The sequence below is a fragment of the Stegodyphus dumicola genome, chromosome 10, assembly GCF_044657685.1.
Source record: "Stegodyphus dumicola isolate Sdum_Otavi_A_Nest chromosome 10, ASM4465768v1".
Classification (NCBI taxonomy): Eukaryota; Metazoa; Arthropoda; class Arachnida; order Araneae; family Eresidae; genus Stegodyphus; species Stegodyphus dumicola.
In genome coordinates, this window is record NC_140777.1 from 175,001,256 (window position 1) to 175,012,908 (window position 11,653).

The 11,653-nt window shown below is 33.4% G+C and overlaps 1 protein-coding gene across 1 annotated transcript in view; it reads left to right on the forward strand.

Annotated features, from left to right (window-relative positions):
• The window catches only part of LOC118179288 (techylectin-like protein), a 34,872-nt gene extending 23,537 nt beyond the window's left edge, over positions 1–11,335 (forward strand). Inside the window, exons 4-6 of the mRNA XM_035348471.2 lie at positions 389–494; positions 5,568–5,732; positions 10,963–11,335. Coding sequence (XP_035204362.1) covers positions 389–494; positions 5,568–5,732; positions 10,963–11,261 — 570 coding nt within the window. The 3' untranslated portion in view covers positions 11,262–11,335. The remainder of the gene's footprint in view (positions 1–388; positions 495–5,567; positions 5,733–10,962) is intronic.
• Positions 11,336–11,653: the final 318 nt, after the last annotated feature.

Consider the following 11,653-nt stretch of genomic DNA (forward strand, 5'->3'; position numbering starts at 1 on the left):
CTTTTACAATGTTTTCTACGATGACGTTATCGCCTTGCGTTGTTTTCTCCGCGATGTTTTTGCCGCAATGTGTTCGCCTGTAATATTAGGACCTTTCCCTTGAATTATGGCTATCTCTCTCTAAAATACGTTTGTAATTAAGAATAATTATTTTATCCATAAAATGAATTAAAAAAGTTAATTTTTACTTTACGTCTTAATATAAAAATATCAGAGGTCAAGGTTAAAACAGGCGGTTTCCCTGTCATCATCATCATATCGACTAAGCGACTACATTCCTCAAGTGATTTTCGTTAGCGAAAATAACTACAATTCTTAATTTTCAAACAGTTAGATATCTAGAATCAAAACCACATACTCATACATATTTCAATAAATTTTTTTTTAGGTCATACAAAGAAGAGGGAATTTTTTGAGACCCAACGACTACTTTTATAAGGACTGGCAAAGTTATAAAAATGGATTTGGTGATATTGAAAGAGATTTTTGGTTAGGTAAGTTTCGGACGATCTGAGATCTTCTTTTTAAAGCTTTTATTTTCATTAACATAAAAGAACTTTTTAGCATAAATTGCTTATTGAACAATGATAAAGTGATGTGCAGAATTAAAGCATAAACTAGCAAAGTACGAAGAATGTAATTAGATTAATTCTCATATAACAGTGCAAGATAATGTTGAGCCTCAATTTCTACGTTAAGTAGGTGTAAAAGGAAATAACAGGAAATATTTTACACTAGCAACTACGCAGCCAGGCTTTCGTTTGGCTTTTAAATGTACGGGAAAAATGCCTGAAAGGAACACCAAACGTTAAATTTAAAAACTGCACAGAATTTTACTCTGCAGAGCAATTTCATAAAAAAAAAAAAAAAAAAAAAAAAAAAAAACCCACAAATTTAAAATAGTATTATATATATAACAAAATTACAATGAAATAAGCAATATCCCTTAATACAAATATTAATTATCCTAATAAATAAATTAACAACCTTCCCGTTGCCTTCTCTCAACAAACGTCCAGTATCCAAGAGAAACATTAAATTTAAAAACTGGCACAGAATGATCGCCCTCATTTTTCCAAGTGGCAACAGTGCGTATTTTCAACATCCAGCCGTCCAGTATACAATTTAATGAAAAACTGTTGCCAATACCATATTTCTAAAAGAATGAAACTATTCAAAGTGATGCGATAAAATCGAAAAGGTAAAATTAAAAAAAATCTGATTCGAATTTTGAAAAAATCGCTTCGAGGTGCACTGTCTAGATGCACCTATGTACCAAATTTCTTAGCCCTGGGTCTATTAGTTTACGCGAAGCACGAACGAAAGACACACAGACTCTTTCTTTTATTATATGTAGAGATTACATGAAACACTTAAGTTTTACAGTACAACAAGAAACATTTCTGTCAATTTAAATGACAATTTGATATCTTTCCTATTTGTAGACAACAATTTTTAGACCAGAAAGGACATTAGTCCCGAATGGGATATCGGTCTCCAGACGACATTTTGCGTTGAATCACAATAAACGGAGTATCATTTGTAGAGACATTAGGTATTTTTTGGAAGCAGGCAAGATGAAAAATGAGCAATCACCTTCGCCGGGAATCGAACCACGGACCTCTGGAATACCGGACCAGCGTGCAGAACCACTAAACCACGAAGGCACGCTAGGAAAAGTATGAGAAATACCTTATATACTCCCCTTTTTAAAGGGCGGCTGGGGTTTTTAGGAGACCCAATCACCAAATCCTGGCTGTGGAGAATCCTCATCCAGCACCCTTTTAGTTCGGGCGCCACTGTAGAGACATTAGGTAGTTTTTGGAAATAGGCAAGATGAAAAATGAGCAATCGTCTTCGCCGGGAATCGAACCACAAACCTCTGGAATACCAGCCCAGCGTGCAGAACCACTACACCACGAAAGCACGCTAGGAAAGTGAAAGAAATACCTTATACCTTTTTCAAATTGTTGACACCAAATATCATTGCTCTGCATTATATTTGAAGACATTAAATCATGAAGAATTAGCGTGAATGTATGCATGTTTCTTGCGTCGTGAAAAAACAAAGGTACCTTAAACCCTCAAATTTTGAATAACGTAGTCCTTCATCCGAATATGAATACGTGGGAGTGCAAATTTTGAATTTCGAATTTATTTTAGTATCTATTTCACGTTCTGTAAAACTTCACCGAGTTTTTGATTAACAAACTCAACGGTTTCAGAGCGAGCATTGGCAACACTGTACGGAATAAAATATTTTTATCTCCAGCGCGTGAGACTGTCTTTCCGAAATTCTAAAGCCAAGCTATTTTTAAATAATTTTATTCCAAAAGAGCATTAACCCAAATTATCTCGAAACGTGTATGTGTATGTAAATGATTAAACGCCCCTCTGGGCGTAATATAAAATCTGAAAACTTTCGGTTATTTAGTCCAAAGGGACTTTCTCCCTCAAGGACATTTTTTTTTTTTTTCGTTTTGCGATTTTGCGTCGAATCATTCTGAATGTCAGTTCACTTCTCAAATTGTTGCCCCCAAATATTATCGACCTGTATTATATTTGAAGAAATTAAATAATGAAGAATCTGCATAAATGTATGTATGTATGTTTCTCGCTTTGATAAAACAACGGTACCTAGAGCCATCCAATTTTGAATGACGTAATCCTACTGGGAATATGGGCATCTGGAAGCCTAAATTTGAAATTTGGAATTTGTTTTATAATCAATTTTATATTTTGTATAACCTTAAAGGAATTTTTGATTAACAAACTGAAGGATTTCAAAACGAGCAGTGAAAAAACATTTTTATCTCCAGTGCGTGTGACTGTGTATCGGAAATTCTAAAGATACGCTCAATTTAAAATTATTTTGCGATATTGTTCTTGAAGTGAATTTTACGGTTTAAGTACGAAGAACATGATATTTAATAAATAAAGGTAACACAAAAATGTAAAAAAAAAACCACCCTTTTGGATATAATTTAAAATCTGAAACCTTTCAGATTTTCTTTTTTATTTCATGGCTAGATACTTGCTTCTTATGCATTTGTTGGATATAGACGAATCCCTCCGTCATTTAGCCATCTCATCAATGAGATCAATGTCCAGGGTGTACTATAGTAACTGCCTAATGTTATATTATCGAAAACTAGGTGGGAAATTATTTATACGTAGCCAAACCTTATACGGGAATCGAATGCATGTCCTTAGTTTCGTACTTAGCAATCCACATCCGCTAATCACTCTACCATCTAGGATGGCCAAGAATAATTATAATCAACCACATAGTGGCCGTGTCCATAAATCGCTTCTTTCACTTTTTCTTCTTTTACTTAACTCTTTGAAGGGCACCGGTATGTTAACAAATTATATACCGGTTGTTTGTTAATTTTTTAACCTCCGAAAAAATGCTAATTTTTCTACACCAAAAGCTATAATCTTAAGTGTATAGTGTTTCCTTTCAATTCTAAATGGTAGCATCACCTTATGAATGCTCAATATTTTGCAGTTATGAAATTAATATACCTCTTTGCAAGGTATCATGTTGGAAGATTGATAAATTCTATTGGAGGGATAGAAAAAATTCAAAATCTGCAAATATATGACGTACACATGCTGAATCTTATATATTTACTTCATTTTTTGTCAGAAATGATAATTAACAGAAGATTATTTATACGATTTTAAAAACCGGTATATAATATATACCGGTATATAATATATGCCGGCGCCCACACTGAGGGTACCACGCCAATAGATGGCAGCACCAGTCTTCTCCTTTTATACTCTGTGACATGACAGAATTTCTTTATTATTATAACAGTTTATGATATAATAATTTTTCATGATTAATTTATAAGTTGTTTAGGATTCAATATTATGTTCATGGAGGAATGGGGGAGTTTATCGACCCTGCGCTAGGACTGAATACAAGTATATTAGTTTTATTTATTCTTTGTGTACTCAGCTCGAGTTTCATTCGTCTGTGTTTAGCTAAAATTTTTATTTCAGCACTTACCTCTTTCCCAAGAGAAAGACTCATCGATTTCAAAATTGCCATCTGGGGTCAAAACTTTACACAATTGTGGGGGTTAAATGTGGCACGTTAGCCCCCAAAAGACACCCGTTGCTTCGGGATTTCCAAAATTCTAGAATGCAAGGAAAATGAAAGAGGTGATTGACAACTAATTTGTCATTCGGGAGTCGCGCCTTTTTCCTTTGTGTGATCTTATCACACCTCACAAAGGGAAAGCTCACTTAAAATGGAAATGTACTTAAGGTCTATCTCATAGCGTAATCACAAAAACTGCTGGTTTGAAAGCATGCTTTTATTCTCTAGGGAAATTCTTTGTTAATTTCAGATGAAAGACTAGAGAACACGAGAGAAATCTGCGCTCTGGTTGATACAAATAGGTTGTTTCTGAAATAAATTTTGACAGTTGGTGAAAGAAGGAAAAATATTTCTAAGGCCCGTTTTTAGATGCAAACTAAAATTTATCCAAAAGTTGAAAAGGAGTCCCTATGAAGCCAAAGGGGTTGAAAATCAGAATAAGACCTTTGAGGTGTATCAAATAATAAAATTGTTTAACGGCGTTTCTTCCTGAACAAAAAGATACATTACAACCTATATTTACAAAAAATAAAAAAGGGACCCTTACGGTCCTTGATGATCTTAAGTGTGTGTGCGTCGAGGGGGGGGGGGGCGATTCTTCGTATCATAGTATGAAGCATGGTTGTTTTTTCACATATTATCTAAAGTATAAAATACAACTTCAAAAATGCAACATACTTTCTCAGCTGAGTCGGCCGTAGTGCTTCATTTTTCAATTTTTTTAATTTTCGGCTGAGTTACATCTGCTTGTAATATTATACTAGTTCAGTTACAGCATGATACGATTTACACTGCAGTGTTATATTTGCTAAATTTTTTTATAAAATAATATTGAATTTAAATCAAGTTGAAAAGCATTTTACCCATATTTTACATAAGTATGTTCAGCTGGGTTGCGTCATCAAAGTGCATAAAAAACGTAAATTTTATTTTTGAAATTCTAAATTTCTGCCAAAATTTTTTTTAAAAAATTGTCTTTAGACTTACATAACTGTATTCAAGCACTCACCACTACAGACGCACATCAAAAGTACCCAAAATTAATTTTAAAAACAAAGATTAACAGTTGGCAGCTACCTGGAAAAAAATGTCCTAGAGGGGCGCCGGTATAAAATATATACCGGCTCTCAAAATTCGGGATTTCGCTCTAGATTTTTTTAAGTCTCAATTTTTGTGTCCTTAGGGTCCATAAGTTATAGTTCATGCAAAATTTTACCACAGTTAAAATTGTTTTATATACCGCCCCTCAAAGGGTTAAATAAGCAATTAATGTGTACTTTTTGGAAAGGATTGATAAAACTAGAGAAACGACACTAAAATAATAAAAATAGCTAATTAAACTAAAGCTTAGAATATCAAAAGAAAGAGAGATTATTTTTATGTATAGTGGAGAAAAGAAATACTAACGCCTTCTGAAATAAATTAAATCTAATTTCTAATGATATATTTTTAGGTAACGACAACATTTTTGCTTTGACTAACCAAGGATTGTATTCTATTCGATTTGACTTAACGGATGTAGAGGGAAGCAAACGCTATGCTCTGTATGATACTTTCTGGATTGATGATGAAGACCACAAGTACACCCTTCATATCGCAGATTACAGTGGAGACGCAGGTTTGAGACCTTTTTTCATTTTTCAACTTGAATGTGCTTAAATAAAATGTAGTGAAACTTCTCCAAGTCTATTAACCTGCTATTCCAGTCGATATCAGTCTCCGGTAGAAATATCCCAAAATTGTGGATTTTTATCATTAAACCCATTATACAAATTATAATGGGCCATTATATAAACTATGCCGTACAGGGCAGCTGGAGCCTTTACTGTAAGCAAATAATAATAATTTAAAGTACCGAAAGCGATCGTATGCAGGAATTGAAAAAAATTGCAGAAACCTTATATTATAAATTTTCTTTCTCGCCTCCAAAAAAGAGTTACTGCTTATTAAAAAATATATCTAATGACACCTACCTACAACCATCTACCGTACATTTTTGCCAATACTGCAGTATCTCCGCCTTAGCGAAGCTTATGCTTCACCCATGCGCAGTACATCTTTTTTTAGCGTAGTAACTTTTGTCTTTTGAAGATGAATACAGACTTAGCTATGCATAGTCAGGAATGTGCCCTCTGTGTCAACGAAGAGAAATTTAACAGAAATTTCTTTCTATGTGCAAAAAAATAAAGCTTCAAACATTCGTAGGTCAAAGGAAAAAATATTTGGCCCTGTTTGGATGAAGAATTATTGATTTGTTATTCAATTACAGGAATTTATTTACTGGGGACTTAAAAAGAATTTGTAGAAACAGACTTTGTTGACTTTTTTCACTGGTGTTTATGTTTTTGAATTGCTTTAAATTAATGCTGTAAGTTTGTATAACGTGGAAAAAAATCAATTATTTTAGCGTTATTTCACATTCATTTTTTTGATATCTTATACCATATTTACTGTTACCATAAAAGTTCCTCTTTATATAAATGTATTTCATTTTTTTTTTTTTTTTTTTTTTGATATTCTGTTTCAATTAGAATCGACATTACTGGAAATTACTCTATCCACTTCACAGTACGAAACAAATTAAACAGTGTTGCAAAATGAGAAAATAAACTAAGGTACTTACTTCTAAATACAATTACGCACATGATCATATATTAGAGTGGTGTGCCTCAGCATAGACATGACTCGGACGTGATGCACGTGCGTTATAAAGGAACAGAAGTAATTTGCTTTGTAAAATAATCAGAAGTCATCTTCACAGCGTAATAGCTTTTATATTTAACAAGTTTACAAGAATGCATGCGAACGCCATTTGAACTATACTACTAACTGATATACCGGTACTGTACACTTGCATACATGTAGTTTCTTTGTGTATCCATAGGACGAGAGAGCAAAGCTCAGAGATCTCAGCAAGCTAAACGAAACAAGTTTACAAGAATGCATGCGAACGCCATTTGAACTATACTACTAACTGATATACCGGTACTGTACACTTGCATACATGTAGTTTCTTTGTGTATCCATAGGACGAGAGAGCAAAGCTCAGAGATCTGAACCAATACGAGGACTCGAGTTCGTGTTTTGAGTCAGAACTTTACACATTTCGAATCTCTAAAAATTAATTGTAGAGACACAGATGCAGATAAAAATATAATTATTGATGAATGATGCAGAACAAAACCTGGATGATGCAAAAGTAACCTTTTATAAGGGTAAGGATGAAAAATATAAATATGCTGTCAGATGAGTTCAAACCATTGATAAGAGCGTAGTACCGAGTGCTATCTCATCACTCAAAATGAAGAAGACACTTAACATGAAGAAGAAAATGTTCCTCCATTTAAAACTTGTGCAGGAGATATGACGATGTAAACAAACATTTACGTGTATAGATCTAACATGTTGAACAGATGTGCTGCGTAGGGTTCATAGTTTAAGATTTCATTAAAATTTGCAACGTAATTTGTTTCGTCATTAAGGTAGAAATTTTCGTTTAGCTTGCTGAGTCTTTTCGTTAGCTTTATCAGTCTTCAGGTCTTCATGCAGATTGTTGTTTCTGAGAAACCTAAAGGTTCGGTAATAAGATGAAGATATTTATTTTGAAAAATTTGTTAATTTCCTTCTCCTCTCCCATAGTGTCTTTAGTCGCTAATCTCATGATACATTGCCAGTAGTGAGTAAGGCTGCGTTCAGACGACGGCGTAAAGGGCATAAAGGCGTAGTCATAAGGGCATAAAATACAGGAATTCCGTTCACACTTGCGAGAACGGAGTGTAAGCCGTGGCCAATGAGAAAAGCTAAATTTGCGCATGCGTGGATGTGTCTACAACGTTCCCGCGCTGTTCTCCTGCTCGATTGATTTCCCGCGTTCGCTCTGCTTCTTTTGTAACAGCGAAATCTTCTGCAGAACGCCGCTTCGTTTTAGCTTCGCTGTGATTAGTCGACGCTTATCCCAAACTCAGCGTAAAGTTGAAAACTTTTAACCCTATGCCACGAGCCCTAAACCAGATTTTGTGACGTAGCACAAACTGGTTGCCTTGGCAACGGAGCTCGGCTTAACAGACGTCAGCCGAAGTACGCCAAAGAAGCATAACGTATGCTAAAGCGTGACTCAATAACTTTAAATCTAAATTTAACTATTTCTGATTTTATGCTTTTAAGTTTTGTTTTACAGATAACTAAATGTAAGATTTGAGATATTTTTTAGGTAATAAAAAACACATACATACATTTTTTGAGCTGTCAGCTTCGAACAAAACGTTCCCGATTGCGACAGCGGCGAAGACAGAAATGAATTAAATTAGAGCCACTTAACTTGTAATCAGTAATGAATTAACTTAGAACCACCAATGAATTAACTTGAACATTCATTATTTGTACTTCATCAGCTGCGCAAAACGGAAAGGAAAAATTTAGCACAAACAGCTTAAAAACATGATTAATGATTTAACTGTAATAAATACAATACCTTTTGTCTTAATATATATGTTACGGTGAAACACCGAAATCTGGAGAATGTCGACATTCACATAGTCTCTTGGTGTATGTCCGAAATATTTTCCAAATACTCTTATTTCTGACTTACACCGGTCAATGTCGACATTCACCATATACTAATGGTGAATGTTGAACATATAACAATATTATATTTTCTTCTCCGTAATTCAGTCGCGAATAAACGCACTTGAAACTTGAAATAAAAACTTAAGAACATGAGAACCTAAAACACACAATACATTCAAAATGAGAAAGAAAAATAATAGAAGTTAGAAACTTAATTATACATTACGTTCTAAATAAGAAAAATAAAATAACAGTAAAAAAAAACCTTACCAAATTATGTGATTCAAATCTTATTTATTGCAACAACTTAAACTATTATGGCACTTTATGACCTCTCTTTTCGACTTTCACCAGAGCATATCTGTGATTGTTGACATACACCGGTGAGTTTTCGAATATACAAGAATGTAGTGAAATATTCGGTCTTTCACCAAGGTATTTGGTGAATGTTGATATTCTCCGGTGAAAGTCGACATTCTGCAATTTCGGTCTTTCACGGTAACATATATATGTATATGATAGTCTCTTTAAAATTAGGGATTGATCATCTTATTATAGATTTACATTATATTATCATTACCAACGTTTATTTATATTCTCAGAAGCTTTAGCCATTTTCAGAGGTGGTTCGCTATGAGCAGTGAGTTCTTTAAATGGTTATTCAATTTCTCAAATTGTTATATTTCTATTAAAAATACTTACACTGCTTAATACACATTTTAAAACTAATTTAGTGAGACGATAGTCATTTCGACTTGCAGAACTGACTTGCATTTCAATTCGATCATTCATAGTTAAAGAAGGTAACATGCCTTTAACATGCTTCTGTTTCATCCAAATAATTAACTGTACTTTTTCTCTTTTAGCATTTTACCACATAAATGAACTATATGCCATTTAATGAGTTCCTCTGCAAATAATAGTCAATTTTCTATTACGAAGTGCATATTTATTTATTTATTGTGTGTGTGTATGCTTTGAAATACAGCATTGAAATTGCTTTTGAAGTGCTGAATAAAGCATAAATTGGTTGTACAATTAATAATCGATTAAAAAAATATTAAAACTTTGTAACAAACTTATCTGGATGAAACTGAACATGATCTTGTGGCAGCTAAATCAACTTACAGCAGTCGACCTCCACCTGCGATGAGATAGGATCTGCAATATTATGTCTTCGTGACTCGAACGTTAATTCTAAACGTTAGTTGTTCCGTTTTGGGTTATGTTCTGTTTTCATGTACTATATTTTCTTTGTAACTGTGCCTGTGCTCTGATAGAAAGTAAATTTTAGAGCTAACCGGCGTTTTTGTTTATATCAGAACGGTTTGAAAATGGCGCTCAACAAAATGTTTGGAATTTCTGTTTACAACCTTTTTCTAATTAATTTTTTTTTTTTTTTTTTTTTTTTTTTTTTTTTTCAAATTTCTTTTCATTTTGGACCAAAAACAATTGAGACCACATGTTAAATTTTTTGAGAAATATACCGACTTCAGTAATTCACGAGCTAAATGATTTTCATTCAGTTAAATGTACCAGTGATGCAAATTCAGGTATTTTTTTGCGAATCTTATTTGATTATTAACAAAAAAGCATACAAAGAAATATATTCGACTAGTCTGAAAGACAGATAGAACAATTTTGTTCCACTCAACGCAGACACTGTTTGTACTAAGACTATCTATACGAAATATGAACTTCTATTTTAGGGAATTTAGATTTTTTTCAGTTTAGAAATAACTCTATCCTAAAAATGCTGTAGTTATAGAAAGTAATAAAATTCATTTAATATCCATGCTTGCTCGGCCCACTACTTATACACCATTTATTATTTTCAAATAACAGAACTGCGTGCTCGAAATGTTTTGGTACCAGGGCAGTTGATGAATTATCTGGAATTATTTTCGGCAAAGGAATCACATACACAAATCTACTAACCAAAGTCTTTCACATAACCCCATAATAAGACTTTGTGTATATGCTTCCTTTGACGAAAACAATTCCGGAACTTAAAATGGGCATTTCTAACGTTTTTGCCTTGGTGACTCCACATACGCTTCAGAACGTATGGCGTGAAATGGACTACCTCTTAGACATTGTCCGTGTTACCAAAGAGAGCCACAACATTTATAAAATATGTAAACAAAATTTTGAACTTCCTTCTTCATTCTGTGTAATTCTTATCGATAAAATAATCGCTATAACCATTTTGAATCACCCTGTACATTAAATATGATATCAGCTTCATTTAAAACGACATTACTGCATTTTTTATTTTTCAGGGGACTCAATAACTGTGCAACACAACAACCAGAAATTTTCTACAAAAGACCAGAAAAACGACAATAACAAGGATCAGAGCTGCGCTCAGGAGTTTAAAGGTGCGTGGTGGTATAACGCTTGCCACGACTCGAACCTTAATGGCCTGTATCTGAGGGGAAAACATGACAGTTATGCAGACGGTGTTGTTTGGCAGACGTGGAAAGGCTACAAAGAGTCAATGGACACAACTGAGATTAAGATTAGACCTAAAAATTTCAGAAAAACTCAAGAAACACTTATAACTCCTTTACGTCGATAATTTAAATAATTCCGAAAAAGCAAACAAGGCAGAAATGTAATAATTATTAAATAATAAATTATTCTGTAAATGAATTCATACATTCCTGATGCTTATTCAACATTTTTCGTTACATGTTTACTTCCTTGTATGAAGTAAAAGAAATATTGCCATTGCGAAAAATTTCGGGTATTATATTTGAACTAAAATACTCATTTTTATCGCTTTCGAATATATTAGAACGATTTTTTTGGATGACATCTGTACTCACTGACTAAATAAAGGATTCTTTTTTCCAAAACGTACCGTAAAATGAATTCACAAGTTATTTTCTTTTATGATGTCTGTGCGTTAGTAAGTACGTATCACGCATAACTCAACAAGTAACCGTAGAATGTTGAAATTTGATACAC